Raw genomic sequence first — 21013 nt, forward strand, 5'->3', positions numbered from 1 at the left:
CTTATGGCCCTGACTGTATAATCCATAGAGTCCTTATAGCACTCTGAAACACTGCAGAGCTGTTATCAAGCTATCAAGGCAGCAATCACTTTATCTGTTGTTAAACAGTATTAATCTGACATTTACATACGGAAAATAGGAATGTGTGTGTGCATGTATTTGACTGGTCATAGAGCACCTTGCTGGATGACTGCATGTGCATGTGCTTTGGTAAAAGTCAATGAATGCCTACGTCAATGCAGTGCCCCATTTAAATGGGGCCTTTGCAGGCCTCAGTCTTATTTAATTATTATATGATTTGATTATTTGTTAACATGATTTCTAAATTGAATTAATAATATTGTTACACATTGGATTGAAATTGTTAAAGGCAGATGTACAACTGTTTAGGAAGCATATTGTCATCAGTCTTGAACATTTTCAAACGATGCCCAGTCCGAGTAATGGTGAAGAATTTAGGTACAGTTTTGTGTCTTTTCGTACAGCCCAAATACAAAAGGTACAACTCTGTCTCTTGTGATTCTCGTGTGCCTGTTGTGACCTCAAACTGCAACATTTGGTCCTAATTTGGGAGGTGGGGAGATGGGAAGACTCAACGTTGCATTGCGCTCAGGCTCCCCTAGGCCGGGCGTAACAGTATGACATAAAAAGAGTCTGCTCACTCTTTGTGCTCTTGTCCTCATACTGTATATATGTGTGTGTATGTGTGTATGTGTGTGTGTGTGTGTGTGTGTGTGTGTGTGTGTGTGTGTGTGTGTGCGTGTGTGTGTGTGTGTCTGTGTGTATATGTGCGTGTGTTTCCTGCTGCAGTGTGACAGAAAGGCTGGCAGGTCGGCAGACAGAGGTTTGACAGGCGTTTAATGAGGAAGCTCTCACAGGACACAGGCTTTGCACACACACACACACACACACGCACACACACACACACACACACACACACACACACACACACACACACATTGGGCAGTAGGAGAAAGGAGGCATCTTTGTTTGGCGGAAAAAATACCTCAACCCAATATTAAAGTGCTTACAATATACTTGCCTTAATTACACTGAGACTGCACTCTGATCTGCTCAGATTAGCTGTTAAAACAAGGAATTAAATGAACCGGCACATTTTCAAACTGCCTCGACGAAGAAGCACTGTTGGCTGTTGGAGACAGCCAGGGTTTTTTCACTGCTTTGTATAAGCTTACCAATAACCTCCGATAACCCCTCTTCAATGGAAAATTCAAGGTTACGTTCGAGAAGGGTAGTTTCAAATTTGACCAGGCATTAGTTAGGAGACCATTGCTCTGAGCTGGAGTGAAGGTGAAAACTAATTTCCCTTCCGTCCAGTACAACAAGCTGCGGGTTGCCTCGGTTGTTGAGCTGACAAGTGCCGAAGTCATTCTGCTACCTGTCCGCTGTGAACCTAATCGTAGTCTCACAGGAGGGGGTCCGAGGGAGAGGAGGTGAAGGCGAGCTGGATGTGCAATAGTGCCATATGGAGAGCAGAGACATAACGAGCAACTACATCTGTTGGCTTGGACTAAGCACACTTTTAATGGCCTTGGAACGTGTTAGGCACGGCTGTGGGAAAGCTAGCATTAGTGCTGTTCATCCGTCATGTTTGAAGTGACTCATTTACATTATCGCACGTTGACCTGGCTATCAATTAGCATGCTTGGCAGAAAGACTTTAACTGTCCTTGAAAAACACCACCACCACTGCAGCCAAGCGGACAGAGGCCATTAAGTCTCAGTGAGCTGAATACAGAGACCAGACGGAAAAGAGCTTGTTTACCATCAAAAAGTAGACGTAGCTTATTAGTTTGGAGATCATCAGTTGAAGAAAACCAACCAATAGCAGAACACATAGAATGAAACATGGCTGGATTCAACATACTGCAAACCAAATAATTATGTTGGCTACTGCGCATTCGAGAGCAGATGCTGTTGGAGACATTGTCCATCAGTCAGCAAGTGTGATGCCAGGGCTGGAATGCCTGAGTGGTGTTGGCAAGGTGTTGCTGTGTGGCAGGGGATGGAGGAGTGCAGGTGGTAGTCTATTATGTCTACCTGATCCCCTTTCGAACCAAAAGGTTTATGGGGGATTTGGGAGACCAGCTGTTGGCATTCAGAAAAGACAGGAAAATCTTTTGGGACAGTAAGGGAAGAGATGAGACACCAGAGATACGGGAGTGTCAATGTGGACCAACCAACAGTCTCCATCAAGGCCTCCGGCTCATCCCAGTGTCTGCCCATGAAGCCAGGTCTCTATTTGTGGTAGTAATGATCCTGCATCAGGTCCCTGCGGTCAGAGCAGTTGCAGACCAGTGATAAAGATGAAGTAGGCTGCAGGTCCCGTGGTGCCTTTTAGGAGAGTGGAACATTGACCACGAGATCTCTATCTCATTGATCAGCCAGTTCAGAGTAAAAAAAAGTCTTGTCCTCCAGAGAGGTCTGTTCCCTGCTCCACTGCCCTATTTCAGAGCCAAATGTATCTGTGAAAAAAGAAAGACTTGCTTTTTTAAACTCCCGGTTTGACTGCCTGCTGTACTGGTTTTATGGTATGCAGTGAGGATAAGGACAGAAACCACTAACTTGATTTCAAAGCTGACTCAAGCCTCCTACCTGCAAAATGAAGAACAAATTAATAATAAACAAAAATATTCTCTCCAATGCCAACAAAAACAATTATCGTGCTTGAAAAAAATTGCTTTGTATTGTTGCTATAAGTACCCAATCATGAAACGCATCATAGTCAAGCTAATGAGTTACTCATGAGTGTTCATGTTGGAAAAATGCTTTATAAATGATGAATTAAGTGTTTACTCATGCTTTACTAATGCTAAATAGTGTGTCGTTATTATAAAGTGTTTCCAAATATTTTTTAGTTTCACTCCAGAGAGGGAAAATGGCAGAGCATTAATTCAGTGAGCAGCTGGCAGAAAAAGATGAGCAATGTCAGCTGATTTGAGTATTGTCCCTTTACACAAAAGAGAAAACTCTCGACAGAGCTCTCAAAGATGAAACAAAAGCCGCATTGTAACATGAGGCAGAGTCCCTTTCCATACCCTTGATGACAACAATCAGCAAAATTGAAATCCGTTTTGCTTGCTGTTCAGCTGGGAGTCACTCGGTTTTTGCTCGCTTTCATCTCAGTGATCAAATCAAGAGGCTGCTTCCTGATGACAAGACAGTGGGTTTGGATACGCACATGGCGGTTCTGCTGGCGCGGCCTTGACAAGACAGATCAATAGTGTTGTGAGAAAAGGGTCAGCAGAGGTGCAGACGACAGCTGTGCTCCTCTAATTATGATCAGGCAGAGACAAGAGAGGCACCTGCGTTTTGTTTGCAAGCAGACTGGACAGAGAAATCCCGGACAGATTGAGACGCAACTTCACAGCCATATTCTTTAAATCAAATGTACATTCAGATGTGGGCACTCGTAGGCACAGGCACCAACACAAACCTTTAAAAAAAGAGTTACGTTGCCATTCTGAATTAGTCATCATGTGAAATAAACTAATTATGGTTCTGATTCATGATGTGTCATTTTATGCTTGGTGCTGTGGTTAGTGTTGCTTGAGCAACAAAAAGACCTTCTACCCTGCTTTTGATGAATGTGAACTACACTGTGCATGTCTTTATAATATCTACTCAGAGAACATGTACATCTTGATACATGTTGCCATTCACTGTTTGACATTAACTAAATGGTTAATGCCAATAACTCTATGATATATTTCAAAAGATTCAAAGTTAACTTTCTTTATGTATGTGTTCTTAAAAAAAACCCAACAATGATCGTAGCAGGACACTCGACATGTGTAAACTCCAGTAAAGCTTTTCAAAAAAATTGATGTAAATGTGTGTGGGATAATGCACCTCCACTTCTTCAGCAGAGCATTTACCATAGAACATGTATTTTCTTTGACTCTTGAGTCTAAGATTTAATTCCTAAGACTTTCCACCTCTCAGAAACAGGTTGGCGGATAAAAATCCACAAAGCTGAAATAGAAATTGAATCGTCTTTGTACGTTTTTTAAAAAAAACACTGGAGGCCAAATTTACCATTACAATTGATACTTTTGTTGAAACCTAATGAACCCTCATGATGATAACGCATGTCGAGTGGAGCCTTAACAAAGTTTCAATGAACGGGTGAAACCTTGAATGTTGGAACGTGAACTGCATTCAGCTTCAGGCTAATGTCATTTTGCAGTAAAAGTAGCAATGAAAAGCTCATTTGCATTGCATTTCATGTCTTTTGGGAGTGGGGAATCTCAAAGAATACCAAGCTGTCTAAGAAATGCAGAAATCCTATTGAGAATTCAGAGGCTTTACTGCTCCAGCATGAATAACCAAGCTGCAACTTATTTTTTTTCTAAAACATACGACATACATCACAGTGATGTGGCTCTTCAAAATGCAATCATCTCAGCTCAATCAATGACATGCCACTTGCTGACAACACGTTTGTTTTGCCTGGTGAGCAATTGCTTTTACTTATAGTGGCTTTAAAGCCCAATTACAGTGGAGAGCTGAACCATACGCTGACCCCCTGAGCAGAACAAGACCGACACAGCAGAGCTAATACCACTACGCACTCAGACATTCAGCATGATGGAGGGTGATTACAGGGAGTGACAGAGAGAGAGGGAGCTGGTTTCTGAATACTATTTTCTATTAGTTTTTTAACAATGGCAGATCTTGACCTGGTAGTCATCTAATGCTTGTGTCTGAGTAAAAGTTGGAGGAGCGAAATGACAGGAAAGAGACAGGTGGAGGAGGTGAAATGAGAAAATAAGGAACACGAGGCGACATGAGTGGAAAAAAAAGAAAGAGAGAGGTTAGGATAAGGACAAAGACGGTGACGAGAGCTGAGGCTTGTGTTAAGGCAGTAATAGCAGATATTAGAGGAGGGACAAAGCTACAGAGGTGAAAATTGGTTACAACTGCAGTAGGAGGAAAGGGAAAGAGTAGTAATAGTAGTAGTGTAAATGAAAGCAGTAAAGGACAGGTGCTTGTAATATCGACAGAAGAATCAAGGTTCAAAGCAAGGTTCAAGGTGACGCTGAAATCAAAATTTTCCTCTGTTTGAGAAAATTGGAATCAGCTTGTTAGCATGTTCAGCATCGGAAAAGATAATAAACAGGCAACACACTTATTGTTGTGGTGTTTGGCACGATTTGTTGAATTTCCAACATATTCTCACTCCCAACTCGTCAAACACTGGCGTGTGGTCAGTGCCTCTTGGCATTGGAGATCGATTTACTCGTCACCCGTCGAGCGTTAGTTTTTAATGGTGTCCTTTTAAGATAAAACTCTGTCTTTACAGGGAGTTAGGTTTGGGCAACTAAACCATTTAGTTAGAGTAAGGAAAAGAGCATGGTTGATGTTAACTTAACTCATGTAATTCCCAAATTAATATCACATCACTAGAGAGTGAAAAATGTGTCACGTGACTAGTGACTCTCGTGACTCTCATGACTAACAACTGTGCTTCCTTTTTTGTACTTAGCTCTCCTATAAAAAATGTCCTGTTTGTTTGTGATGTACTGGAGCTCAGCGGCAGGCCGTGAAATAGGTAACTATGCCAGCTGTCTAGTTTAACAGCACGTCACCACGTAATAAAAGGATGTTAAATTCTGTAGAATATTTATTCGAGATAAAGAAAGACAAATAAAAGTGTATGCATAGTCCTCTCCTTTTCATCACAAATAATATGGATATTTGCAGCAACAGCATACAAAGTTTGAAACAAATCAACAATAGGAAATCTTAATTCAGGGTCCACTGAGTAGCTTTTTATACACCACTGCTTGTTATTATGAAGATATGAGATGTCGTTAAAAACTGTAGAATAAGCACATTAGTCAGAAAAGAATCCATCCTGTAGTAACCATGAAGCAATGTTATAAATTCAAACGTAAAAACATCACAAGGCGGTTAAAAAATGATCCCTTTAAGGAATAATTCTGGTTATTTTAAACAAAGTTACTTGAATTGCTGGAGATTACATTGCCTCAAGCAAAATAAAGCTACTCTAAAACTGATAAAACTCAAACACAATGATTTCTATATGATTAAAACACAATTAAAGCTGTATCTTATGTAATGATGTGTAACAGTGCATGGGGTTGTAGCTCATGACATTATCAATCAATCAAGAATCAAAGGATTTATTTATTATTTACTGACTTTTCATCTCACAATATAGATGCAGTGTTTTCCTTCACTACAGCCGTTTATATAACCATGCAGCTATTCATTAATGCATCACCTATTATCCATACAAGTTTAATAAAATGTGTCTGAAACAAGTATTTCTAGATTGCGATCTTAAACATACTACTATGTTTACTTTACATGATCTAACAACGCAAGTTTTTATTTATATTTTCCATCAATGCAAAAGGTAAAAAAATTAAATAATAAGAAATCAGTAGCACTGTATTATGAGTACAGTATGAAAACCCAATCATGAAACACATAATAGTCAAGCTTACAGTGTTTTATAAATGATGAATTAAGCTTTTATCCATGCTTTACTAATGCTGAATAGTGTGTAAAGTGCTATCAAACTATCATTTTGTACTCTCCTTTTACTGGCTACTAAAAAGCAGGAGCAATATTTAGATGATAATGGTGTCCACATATGTGAAAGCAAAGCTGAGCAGTGGTTGGCATGACAAGAAGACGTGGTGTTCTGGCTTCGCTGTGACCAACCGTGGTGCAGCGCCTGACAGGGAGAGGGTCTAAAGTGAGCATAGCAGCCGTGTAAATGGTCTCTCGCCGGAGAGGATTTGCTGGTTTGGCTAGTTGGCTTTTCAAGTCACAAAATGCAATTCCACACCATGCGTAGGACTGAGCTGCTGGACAACGAACCCATTTAAATCAGTTTAGACAGCTCTACACACACACTGAATGCAATCAGAGCAGGCTGTGTGTCTGGACTTGTGAATGGACTAGCTAATGAACACAGATCTATGGGAACCGTGAGTGAGCTTATGCATGCCTCTTGATAATGACAATGAAGCACTGGACCTGAAAAATCTTTTTCTTTGGGAGCAATGAAGAAAGGTTCTTAAATTTGTTCAGTATCCATTCACGAGCAATTAACTCTGGCTCGACTTTGTCTAGTGGCCCTGTACAACCGCTGCTTCTGTCTGGCCATATGGCGGACTCCTACAGTGTTCACCTACTAATAAAGAAATACGTCTGACTCTTAAATATCTTGGAATTAGACTTAGACTTAGAAAGGCCAGATGCATTTTTACTGGGACTGAATGAGCCTTTCAGCGTGACCTCAAACACTGGCGCCCATGACATAGAAAAACACTGTATCAGATGAGACAGGAGCGAAAAGCAGCTGCACATAAATTATGTTTTTGTATTTTTCTGATCGTTCAAATATTTTTCTAGGTAAAGGTGGGTAGTAATTGTGTTTGTGGGTTTCTATGTGCATGCAACTGGGTGTGTGTGAAAGCACACATCTCTCATTATTGCCTGTCTGCAGGGCTTGAACTTTACAACTGACCCCCAACCTCAATCCAACGTGCTCTTTGTTTGCCCGGTGGACCCCCAGGTTCACCTCTACAACCAACCTGAACACCACCCCGCTCGATTCCAGGTTTGTAATCTTTCTGTAACCAGATGGCTTTACAAGCCCAAAGCAACCCCAGGACATCAAACTGAACATTAATATTCATGACCACTTCTGATACGTTTGAATCATTGAGGACTGTGTTTCCCCTCTTTAGCAGACACAGAGCTACTGTTTCATCCTTTCTGGATAGAGAGGAAGTTTTGGTTTAAAAAAAGGGAGTAATAGCAATTAAACTGAGCTGAAGGTGACTAAAAGCAGTGGGATAAAAAATGAATTGAGATTCAATATTTGGCACATGAAAATTGAATCACTGACATTTACTCAATTTAGTTTAAAAATATTTCCATGGCTAAGGGCAAATTACCTTATTCCAAGGCTTTGTATGGGAATAACAAGAAGTAGAATGTCATTGGAGTCTTATACCAATCTACATAGGGGCTATAGTGTTAAACGTTATCACTGCTAATCATATTTCTTCTCAGGAAACAAAGCAACAACAGGAAGATTCAAAGGAAAGAAAACAACAAGGAAACTGCAGTGCACACTTTAACTACTGTATTCTGGTTGGCTGCAGCAACCAGCTACAAGCACCTGTAAAGCAGCAGGACGCTTTCAGCCAAAGCTCCAGTTAATGTTTCTCATTAGTTTATATTAATCTGGCCTTCCTCCTAATCCTGACCTCTAGGTTTACTAGCCACGACTCTTAAAATAGAAGCAGATTAACATGATGCACATTGTCAACCCTTTCTCTGCAGTAGCTGTTTTTATATTAGTCCCTATTAGTGTGAAACCCAGATGGGCTCAGACCCGCTCCCCTGTCGCCCCGGTGGAAGTATCCTCTGCAGCAGCAGTGGAGCCCGGGGAGTGATTGATTGGGACTGGTGGATGATGGGCTGATCGCCTAGTGGGGTCTGTCAGCTGCAATATTGCTGCCAATGTCCCAGGCAACCCTCCACCGGAGTTTCAGCATCTGTGGCCTCACGCTCACAGTGAGGGATTAGATGGTCAGTATTGTGCATCACACACACACACACACACAAACACACACGCACTCACACTCACACACGCTCACACACACGCACATGCGCACACACACACGCACATGCGCACACACACACCCACCTCAAGCTCTTACAGTTCAGGGTAACATGTTTTCTTCAGGTGTAGTATCGACCAAGCCACAATTACACTTAATAACTATTTACTATTTTGAGTTGTCTAATAAAGACCCATTTCAATCAAATAAATATATGTTTTTGGAGGGACTTTTAAAAAAATTGCCAAAATACAAGTCTGTTTTGCGTATAAACCTCCTTATATGTCAGATGACAACTAGACTGTCTTCGGGTTTTGTTCTTTTGCTTTTTTGGTGCAGAGTGGTGAGACGTCGGAGTCGTAAGGTAACATCAAGCACGAGCACCTGCTAGCTGCAGCTAGCATACACCAGCCAGTGCCGAGCAGTAGAAGAGGTGTGCTGCACATTGAAGCAGAGAATAGAGTAAAGGTTTACGTTATTTTCATTTTACTACACTATATTGTACTTTTTGCCCCACTACATTTATTGAATATCTTTAGTTACTACTTACCTTGCAGAATGAGATTATCTATATAAAATATAACCAACTAATACATTATGTTATACATCAGTATTATCCAGCTTTACCAGCAGCAACATCAAAGTGATGTAACAATGAATGCATTCATAAATATAATCTAGTGGTAATTCTGATCAGGGTAATTCTGCACAATGATCAGTTTTCCTTGTGGTACTTTTGACAAGTACATTTTGATGTGAATATTTCAACACTTTTACTTCAGTAAGCTCTTGATTGCTGGACCTTAACTTCCAGTGTAAATAAACCCTTCATACGTTGTCAACAATTTTTTAACTATAGACAACATTCTGCTTGACAGGATCTCCTGTATCATAATATCACGGTTATTGCGGATAATGTGTGGTGATAGTGCTGTTTTGTGCACACGCGCGCGTACACACACACACACACACAGCAGTAGACTTCTCTGACTTGCAGACCTCCAGTCTAAGATGGGGGACCTAATCAGTGAAATCAGCTGGTTGGCATTTGGTTAGAATAAACACTGGCACACTCTTGGCCCCAAAAAGACACTGAATAAAAGCCGTCAGTTTTTAATCCTGATCCTCAAGAAACTAAATTTCTTTGACTGCTGGTTTTCCTACTATGCATTCCAGGTATTCAATAGCCTGACTTGATTACTAGAATTAAGACCAGCAGGCTCCTGATGACCTCAACTGTGAACCATTGGGCTTGATTATTCTATGAATTGCCAACCTAAAAATAGTCCTTGATGGATTTTATACGATTCAGAATAAGAGGATTATCGTACATTGTTCTCAAGGTTTTCCCCTGCGTGTTTTAATTTGTTTTCTATTGTCAAGACAATTATGTGTCCAAAAATGTATTTGTGTGTTTTTTCATATCAAAAACGCACATCTCTCCTTGTAAAGGGACTGAATATCTTTGTATGACTCATCCTGCACTGTGGGTAGACACAACATCACATCTAATACCATGTGATGATAAATGTTGGGGGCAACTCCTCTTCCTGTGTTTATATAAAAGCTGCCGATCTAGTAAACTAACATTAGAAGCATTAACGTATGGTTGACAGCTTTTTCCGAGCATTGCCAACATCACGATACAGAATAGTCTCTCCACTTCGCTTCAGCGTGTTCTCATCCTTTTATTGGTGGTGAAAGAGGCTTCCTGTTAAACTAAAAAAAGAAGCGGTGAGAGACATGTCACAGCACATTAAACGATATACAGTCCAACTAAATCATGTCACAGAAGAAACACTTGGAAACATTTTACAATCTCCAACACGTTTCACAGAACCTGCAAGGGCGACTTGCACATCGGCTAAAACACTCAGTACTGTGTCGCAGTAGCAGTTCTACACAATGTACAATAACAACAGAGGATGGTTACATGTGCACAGACTGGAGGTCAGTGCAGGTATGATTGTACGCAAAAGGCAGTGACGCAATTGGAAGAACATTTACTCCAGTACAAATTTGAGGTACTTCACCAAGTATTAGTATTACCATTTAATACTGCCTAATACTTATAATCTAGTACACTAACCAACCGTTTTTAACCCTCATCCTACCAACTGAGGTAACAGAGGTATATTTTTTTGTCTATGTAGTTTTATATAAATAAAAAAAAAATGTGAAAGTTAGTTTTGCTGTGACCAACTACAGCATTTAAATGCTACTTAGATATCTGACATGAGTTATCAATAATATAGCATACAATTGTATCGGTGCCATGCTTTTATTTCTGACATCTGCAAGGGAAACTCTTAGTTCCAACATGTTCTGCGTACTTAATTTTGCGAATACTTTTCTTTAATGTGTTGCCATCAATCCGTGGCTTTGATAGAAGAGAACTATAAAGGGTAAGGGTGTGCATATATTTGCGGTAAATGCCACTATTACAACATTGTTAAAATGAACAAGTCTGACCGCCAACAGGGGTACAGCTCTCAAAGTAAAACTCATAGGTGTCATTCCCCTGAAGACATAGAGGTCCACGTCTTGAACTAGATATCAAATAATATCAAATGCCATGTGCAAATGTTTCTACGAAGCTGTAAAGATATGTATGGGAACATATTGCATACTTGTCTCCAGACATTGCAGTTCTTAATTATTAAGAGTCAAACACTACATACGATTCGGACCATACAGCAGTACAGCACTGGCCAAGGCCGGATGGAAATTACTGCGATACGTGGGAAAGGACAGTAGAGCAAATCAAATTTGGGGAAATTTCTAATCTTTAAGGTAAGTATCAACTCCTGAGAGTAATTTACGACTATACTGTATCTATCACTTATACTCATAACTAAAAAATGAATTATCTTCTCTTCATGGGGTCTTTTTTATTCATATCATCACAGTCAGTGTTTCAAAGCAATCAGCCCCACAAGGCAAAGCCACCATAGACTTTTAGCAGCAGGGAGCCCTGGTACGTCGACTACAACAACAGGCTGATGTTATGTTAGAAAGACGGCTGTACTGTACCACAGGGCAACGTACTAGTGAAAACTAAATGATCGATGCGCTGGAAGAAAGCTTGCCAGTGGGTGCAGAGGTTAGTACATGGTCGATAGTAGAGATGCTAGCAATAGGCATTCACTTTCATAATCAAAAGAGTTTTCTTCACATAGGGTAAACAAAGTGTATCAAATGTAGTAAACATCCCAAAGCACTGCAGTAGAACCGAACATGTTTCTGATTTCTAATTGATTTTGATCTAGTTTATGGTTTTGTATAATTCAAAGGCGCTCTGTCTCTTGACATCAGACAGCAAAACACACCATGTCAGAGTTCAGAAAAGCCAATTAGCATCCAACTGGGATCTGTTTGCATGGAGTCAGGCTCTGACGCCAGACCCACTCAGTCATGTTTTCATTTCTACTACATCTCAACAGTTGCCAGCCCCTCCCTGCGAAGGAGACATAATGAGGCAGACCTGTTTACACTTTCCTTGACTGAGCAGCTGATGTATCACAACATCCCAGGAAAAACAACAACAACAAAGTATATGAACCCGTAAAACAAACCAAACAAGCTTGTGTAATTTATAACCTGAAGTCATAATTTATCAAATAAACTGAGGTTGTTTTAATTGGAATGAAAATGATTAATTGTGCATTCACAAAACATTATACATGTTCTGACATGAGGCCTAGTGAAAAGGGAGGAAGTCAACCCTTTTCGCAATCATTTTTGTTAACGAAATTGGATTGTCCCTCAATCTCTGATGAACCACACAGTCTCTAAAGAGTATCATATTTCCAAACTCTGTATTTCTAGTCGCAATGTGAGCGTTATGGGCCCGTGGCTGCAAGCCAGCTGGATGCAAAAACTCACCTCCTTCTCTCCACAGATATTGCTGATGATGGAGTTGGAGGCCGGACTGGCAGAGGGACCGAGGACTGCCACGACGCCTTTCGACATGATCTGGCACACTGATAGAAAACAGAGAGGGGATGAAGAGTAAAATAAGGATTGGGAAGTGAAAAGAGAGTAAGTCAGTCAGCCAGTACTATGCAGGAAAGAAAGGAGATAAAATGGAAGAATCATTTTAAAAAAGCCATCTTCAGCCAGATGTTAATGGTGCACATGCTGACTCTCTCAACCTCTACGCAGATAGCGGGCTGAGCCAGCGCTTCCACCGTCTCAAGGGAACCTGAACCTACATGCGTTAATGAAACCTGCGCAAGGCCAAATACATTCGTCCATGTTTAATATGCCTAACATTATGCACATATAGAAAGATCCCATAGATCGTGCCTGTGAGAGTTTAAAAGCTTGTGGGAGGAGCTGATATTCACATAACAGACATTCACATAGATGCAGAAAGATACAGAAATGGGAAGAGACACAAATAGATAAACAGGCAGAGACAAAAATAGTGACAGACAGCAATATCTGGAGGGCTTAAAAGATGAAATCTGAACATTTACACATGAATGCCATAATATCCCCAAAAGTGACACACATCTCATCTTGTTTTTCACATTCTACATTTACAAGCTCCCCCAAAAAAATGTACCAAAAACATATCTTTCGACATTTCAGGGAATGCAAATCATGCTCTCCTCCCCCATACTGGAAAACAGAAGGCTATTTCTTGTGAGTTTATACACTGTCTGGCCAAAAAAAGTTGCCACCAAAAAAAAAGGTCACACACAAATTTTTCGTTGGACCGCCTTTAGCATTCGCTGTGGCATCGTTTTGTTAAGCTTCTGCAATGTCACAAGATTTATGTCCATCCAGTGTTGCATTAATTTCTCACCAAGATCTTGTATTGATGATGGTAGAGTCTGACCGCTGCAAAGCTTCTCCAACACATCCCAGAGATTCTCAATGGGGTTCAGGTCTGGACTCCATGCGTGAAAACTATGTCTCATGCTCCCTGAACCACTCTTTCACAATTTGAGCCCGATGAATCCTGGCATTGTCATCTTGGAATATGCCCGTGCCATCAGGCAAGAAACAATCCATTGATGGAATAACCTGGTCGTTGCTGAACCTAGACCTGAGCAACTGCAGCAACCCCAGATCACAGCACTGCCCACACAGGCTTGTACAGTAGCCAGTAGTAGTTAAATCCACGTGTCGACTTTGTTTTTGGCCAGGCAGTGTAATCCCTGGCTTAAATTAAACTGCTCCAGTCAAACAATGTGAGGTAGACACGATGTACAAGTATATGTAAGCATGTGTGCCTAAAATGAGGGTGATGATAATTTGGGTTATTGGGGCAAATGCACAGCATTAACCAGCTGCGTGTGTGAAAAAAGGGTTTCAAGCTGCTGCGGTGAATCCAGAGGCAGTGAGTCGAATGATTAATAAGTAATCCCATAGTCACCCATGGGGCCTGTAAGACATGAACACACTGACACCTTACACAAACATCCACATCCACATGTAGACACACATTTACAGCACATGCTCGCTCACACGCACGCACACACACACACACACATACACACACACACCTACACTCGCACCTGTCTGCACGGCTTCACCAAATTATGAAGCAGAGTGATTTGACTGCTAGCCAACATGCTCCTGGCCCCTGTGACACTTTGATTTGCTCCCCTTTTTTGCACTGCAAGCATGTATGTATGTATGAGAGACAGGTAACTAGATGCAGAGTCTGTGTCAAACCTCTATCCGCTCACCAAACTTTATGTGTTACTCAACACTGGTGTTACGGTGTCCATTAATGCTGTAAATTGTCCGAGTAGCACTGTGTCTCACACCGCTGTCAAATCAAGGTCAGAAGGTCGATTTGAAACCCGCTTTCTCAGCTTGACATTGATTTTCTCAGATCCATTTGAGCTATTGGAACATTGGAGTGGACGGCTTTAATGAGTTTGACTTGTAAGGTTATGACAAGTTTGCTGGTTACAAGAGAAGAAATGTATGGTTGGCCGGAGACCTTAATGCTCTGCAAATACAAGATAAACAAATGAAAAAAAAGTGCTGCAAGTATAGCTCAGTGACTCATGACACAACGCAAGCTGTTTCCATGGGACACTAAAAAGGGACGCAAGAGGCTGTGTAACGCTTGTTGTTGCAATGTTTCTTGGCAGTATTCCTTTCAGATCTTATTGGATTTAGTTTGCATGAGATTAAAATGCTGACAGCTGGCCTTCGGTTTCCGACAGAAACACTAAAGCAAACATCTCTCTGTGTAATGTGACTTTATAAGCTATGCATAATAGTAAAAGAAGTCTAATCATTCAGACATTCCTGCTAGTATGAGCAGCAAGCAGTTCAGGGGGTCATCTATTTAGGCGCTGCTTACAACACACACAGGAGTGAGTGCTTGAAAGGTGGGGGAGGGACTCTGGGCAGGTAGCAGCCAGTCTGTGATATTTCCATCTAACTGCAGCCACTGATCCATCCCTAATCCAATTCCTGCCTCTAATTACACACACACACACACACACAAACACGCACACTCCCACACACAAAACATTTGCACAATGTACACACAATCCAGCTTGCATACACCAATATATGCTACATACATTAACACATGTGTGCATGTGTTTGTGTGCATGTGTTAATACGCATACAAACATAAAGAAACCCACACACACACACACACACACACACACACACACACAGAGGAACCACATTTAGGAAGTGTTTGAAGTAAACCAGGCAGGTAAAGAATCCAGTTGTTGTGATAAGTGAAGCAGTGTTTCCATGGACTAAGCGGCACCACTGAAGCTCTTGGGTTTGTGAAAGTGGGATTGTGTTGTATTGAAAATCTATCCGCACACGTCCTGTCATAGCGGTTCGTATTGGTGGTTTTCAGCAGACACATGCTGCGCTGTATTGATTATCTATAGTTTTCATTAAAAATTAAACAAAAATAACAATAAACACTGAGGTGTGAGGCAACGAGTCACCACCTTGTTCACGGATGTTCAGGGTAGCAGTGAAGTGGAAGCATTGATACAATTGATAGCAAATAGTCACTCCAGCATGTGTTAATGGAGTCACCCTCAGTGAAGCATTTGTCACATCTGTGACAAATGACTGGAAACCTCTTTCTGTAATGGCCCACTTAAAAAGGTCCATACACCTTTCTGTTGAAGGTCATCTGTTTTGACATACTGTAGGTTAAAGCATTTTAAATTACACTCCTTTATATAGAACATGTTTTTTATGTGCCTTTCCACACTAGAGTGAAAGTTGCCAATATACAGTCAAAGAGAACAAAATACAACCCAGTAGACAAATATAACCACATCATTTCCCTTCTGCAGCTCTCAAAATATGACAGCTCATTTTGCGTTCCTGCTCCACGGCAGTCTGTCATCTATTTTCAATCATTTTTTTGCTTCTGTTTGACCAAAAATGTTGTTAAACCAGACACACTTATCTCTGTGCACTTGAAGGAAGAGTGAAAAGAAGCCAGTCGGGTGAATTGAAATGACAGGCTTGTTGATTTTAAAATGAGAGACTCTTCTTTTCTTTGACTCAGCACACATATTGTGCAACAGACCCACACCAAACCATTGGCGTTTTTTCCCCTCTGGTACTTACTTGTTTCCCCCATCTCATATTCACTGTCTCTCAGCAGTTCAAAGATGTCGACCTCCAGCTTGCCAGAGGTGGAGCGGTTGCTGCTCCTGTTGATGCTGTCTTTGGCCAGCGTGATGGCTAAACGCTCTCCTCTGCTGCACTCCATAGGGTCATCAAGGATAGCAGCTGAGGAGAAAGGATAGGAAAGAAGCGAAAGGTGTTAGGGGGAAAGGAAAATAAAATCATCCACACTGGTAATTGATGTTTTTTCGACCCTAAGAGAATCAAGGTGGCCGATGATCATTCAATCTGAGAATGTATCATATATTTAAAGCCTGTTTCTCTTTTATATTTACAACAAAAGTGAATCTATTGAAAGTTCCTCCCAAATTGTATTGATTCGTTAATACTAATATATTTTGTACGCACTGCTCTCCATTAACCTAGAGTGCTTTACTATTGTTGTTAATAAATCCATACACTTTGTGAGCAGCTTTTAGTGGGTTTGTTTTAAAAAGGTGAGTGCTATTTAATGTAAAAATACAGTCTGTTGAAAAGCCTGAAAGCTAGAATGCTTTTAAATCTTAAAAGTGCTGCAGCAAGTATGAGCTCATAAAAGGCTGATATTTTCAAGAGCACGGCAAAAATATACATTCTTAACATACTTTTTACTCCAGCAAAAGCACTCAAACATGCGTCATCGAGGCAGTCTGGAAACTCCAGACACTGCAGGGACTGTTTCAGTCAATGATACAACGAAATCAATCTGCCACGGAAGAATTAGATAACGATGAGAGAACATGATATGCTCAGAAATGATTCATACACATTCTGTATGAAATAATTAATCTGTTTATTGTAGTATGAATATGAGAGAATCTGATGCCAGTCATGTGTTCTGCTTAGCTAAGACAATTATAAATAGACTATTCCATTCCTTCTTCATTCAAAAAGAATTTAAATCATTCCATAATGCATGATAACTGTGAAGTGGTATATTTGTATGGATTTACTAAAAAGACAAAATAAGTTTTATTCTAAATGTATGCTGTGACATAAAAAAATGCATATTTCTACAAAATAACATAATTTTGGAGGAGAGAAAAGCTTTAAAGTGTGTCTGAACCGGGAGATTACGGTGTCAATTTAAGATTATGTGTTTGTGTTCGTGTGTGAGTCATCATGTTGACATGTGGTCCTGGAATTATTCACCACACTGGGTTTTGCCAGGTGTTTATATGCTGTCCATCTGTGGACAGATGTTGTGACTGTGATAGCCTTGCAACATGCGAGATGCAGTCACAAAACCTCACAGGTATGCAGCAGAGATCAAAATGAAGACCGAGCAAGGGCGGAAGTTGGGGGATGAAAATTGGGGAATGGGGAAATCTCATGTAACGCCCCGAGCCCAATTAGGCAGCTCAGCTGACCCAGAACAATGTCTGAAAAAAACACCAAAACACCTTAATATATATTTTTTGTAGGGCTGGTCAAAGTTGAAAAAAAAAACAACTGATTAATTGCATGATTTTTCTGCAATTAATCGCATTATGCGCCAAATTCAATAATGACGTAAAAACTAGTATATTGCACACTTTTATTTCAAAGTAATGGTTAGTAAAGTAGCAGTTAACGCCGTAAAAGGATTGCCAGATTAACGCTGAGTTAATGGAGTTATCCACAAAACATATTTTTTGCATGTCAAATATGTTGTGCTCACACACAGGTAATGCATGATGGTGACTTTAAACTGCACCAGATTTGTAATTAATAAAATTATACGGGGTTGGCACGAAGGTCCTCAAATTAAATACTGGTAGATTACATTTACAGCAAAAGCGCAAGCAGGATATTAAAGTAACCTGATTGGAAAAGTGTTACATTAATAAGCAACCATTTATAAGCTCCAGCTTGTAAATATGAGACTTATCCAGTCATTTGATATCATCAGGCAGAGTCGCAGCGAGCCAATACCTAAAATAAATTGAAAGGCTTTCCTGAGAAGCAGAGAGTATTGGTAGTTCATCCAAGATTGCATGTGTCTCTGTCTGATTACAAAGCTGTGAACAAAGAACATATTAATTTAATTTCTGCAGTTATTGTACCCACTCTTGATCATGGACAGGCTCGAAACGCTTTACAAGTTTTAGATTTTTTTTAAAACTAAAATACAAAACTCAGCTTCATAAATTAACTTTCAGCTCTGTAAACTTCTAGAGGATGAACACTTCTCATCCAGAGTGAAACTAAGGATGTATACACAGTTGCACGTTTAAAAAATGTACTTTCAACCAGATTTCTTGTCAAGATCACGACTAAATTATTAAACCTTTCTGACCTTTCTCTAAATTTTTGTTTCCTCGCTCCTCGACTGAACCGGAAGGGGTTCTGCGCCGCCATATTGAAGGCCGTCCCAAAGCTCTTATTCGGCCCGGAGGAGCCAGGAGCAATGAGGGAAATTGGAGGAGCCATGATCGAGGAGCCCCGAGTGCAGGCTTTCAGGAAGTGTTTTAACGCTAGACACGCCCCCTCAATGGTCATCTGTCATCTGATTGGACGCTGCAGCTGAGCTGACTGATCGCTGGAGTTTCATACGACGATCACAAAAAAAACGTCATTTATTTTAGGTCTGAACAAAAAAAGGACCACAAACTGTTTTCTTGAAAGATTTGATCTGTTGTTTCCCTCAATAACTTTTATTATGTATGTAATTAAAATCAGAGAGCTGGAGAGAGGAAACACGTTTTACAACATGGATGGTTATGTTATAATGTCACAATTACAATTTCAAAACATACCGACGTAAATACTTCATAAATAAGACGCATTCCGCTGGTATTCTATCCTGCGTATCAGCAGGACCCTGAACGCAACACAGTGTATAAACACTCAATGCAGTTTGTTTAATAGGTAACAGACTACAGAGAAAACAACTCCACTCTGATACTGAGGATAACTATCTTGTGTCTTATTTCTATAAGTTGTAGTTTAAAACCATTAAATCAACTGAAAACATATAATCATTTTTATCAATATTTTAGGTGCATCTTTATTGGAATGTTCGCTAAAAACGGTTCGGACCAAAAATCAACCCTGTTACTCTGATCACGTTTACAGACACAAACTCCGTCAGCTGTTAAAACGACACGGAGCTGATCCAGCTGATCCAGCTGTGATCAGCTGTCAGTCGGCTGCAGTCATTAGAAACGATGTCGCTTCATGTGACGCTTCAGAGGAAAGGACGTCTCATGTCTGTTAAAACATACTTCCTCGCGTCTTCTCTCCTTGCTTGGTTACCTTGGGTCTCTCCGTGCATCCCTGGTGGGCGGGACTAAGACGCAAGAAAGAGATGCAAGTGAGGGAAACGAGGAGGCAATTTAGAGACTTGGGATGCACCCAGTGTCTTACACCCGAACATGTGGAACATCCTTTGATTAATGCTGCTGAAATCAATATCTTTATATTTATAGTGGTTTAAATGACTACATGTCCTGCATGTGAAGGGGGTTGTAGTGACATACCCACAGAAGAGTATTGATCGATGCTGCAGTCTCCCTCAGCTCTATGAAAGCGGTCTTTCAACTCATTGTTTTGGTTTTGTGGCCCACAGCTTTACTGTTTTAGTTCACTTTGACTGCTGTGATTTAACACAGTGTTGTCGAGTCGACTCTAACAACTAACATTGGCTAAACAACAACAAAAGCTGCACAAAAAGTACAACTCGCATAAACTGACTATGGTCTTAAAACAAGATGGAGACAGACAGAGTTCTTCAGGAGTTGTTTTCAGTTGTCACACATTACGACTAAGAGAGAACACTGCATCCAACATAATAACACTGACTCTGTTATGGAAATCAATTGAAAAAAGTGTTCTCCTTCTGAATTTGTGGAACTGTATGAAATGAATGGTAATGTGGTTTTATTGGGCTGGGCACTATGGTTCAGGACACTGAAATAAACAAATCAATTCATAAGCCACTACTGAGAAAATGTTGTGTATAATACTGTGTCTGTGGTCATAAGTATTTCATTTGAAGTCAAATTCAAGTTCAAGTGCAAATTCAAGGTATTTCATGACTTTTGTATCATCCTGTCATGCTTCTTCTGTAAGTCACTGTGTTTTATTTTCTGTAAATCTCATTAATTTCAAACAATTTTCCTTGACAAGAAAAAAAAGCAGCGTAATATCATCTTCTTTCCCAAGGCTGCATCAGAAATAGAAATACCAATAAAATGTAGAGAATGATAACTCAAATGCGTTTGTATCCACACAAGTAGGTGTATGCCAACTAAATATAAAGCTTACATCTGACACATCTTCTCACAGGTGTTGGCAGTTGGGCATGGTCAATATTTGACATCTGGCAAACAAGCACGGCTGTTTTCACACACATGAGCTGGCCCTTGATCCATTGAAACCTATCAATGAGTAGGCCAGAGACACGCTGAGACGTAGCAGGCTGTGGACTGTGTAAGGCAGGCTCTGTGAAAGGTAGGTGTGAAACGAGAGTTCCTCCGAGGTAACGGCGCATAGCACGGGAACACAATCTCGTGAGGCTTTTTACTGTCGCTTCTCTCACAGATGAGGTCCTTATGCAAACATGTCAACCTCCGGCTGACTGTAATAGCACCCTTTAACAAGACTTTGTAAACACTACTAACTTTGTCATTCATAACAAGCAGTGTCTCAAAAGATTGAGAGCTCATATTAGATGGAACAACTTCCACAATGGTGCACCTCTTCAGGTAGACACACTCATACTGAACTGCCATTAACGTTTCAGTCAGCTGTAAGTGATCTATACTGAACATGAGA

General features: G+C 40.5%; 1 protein-coding gene across 1 annotated transcript in view; it reads right to left on the reverse strand.

The window, feature by feature from the left end:
• grik4 (glutamate receptor, ionotropic, kainate 4) overlaps positions 1-21013 on the reverse strand; it is a 266801-nt gene that overhangs the window by 93270 nt on the left and 152518 nt on the right. Inside the window, exons 4-5 of the mRNA XM_068584583.1 lie at positions 16217-16381; positions 12518-12615 (exon numbers count right to left, since the gene is read on the reverse strand). Of these exons, the coding sequence (XP_068440684.1) occupies positions 12518-12615; positions 16217-16381 (263 nt within the window). The remainder of the gene's footprint in view (positions 1-12517; positions 12616-16216; positions 16382-21013) is intronic.

Source organism: Clinocottus analis, unplaced genomic scaffold (genome assembly GCF_023055335.1).
Source record: "Clinocottus analis isolate CAN_PGR_092001 unplaced genomic scaffold, fCliAna1.0.p SCAF_2, whole genome shotgun sequence".
In the NCBI taxonomy this organism is placed as follows: Eukaryota; Metazoa; Chordata; class Actinopteri; order Perciformes; family Cottidae; genus Clinocottus; species Clinocottus analis.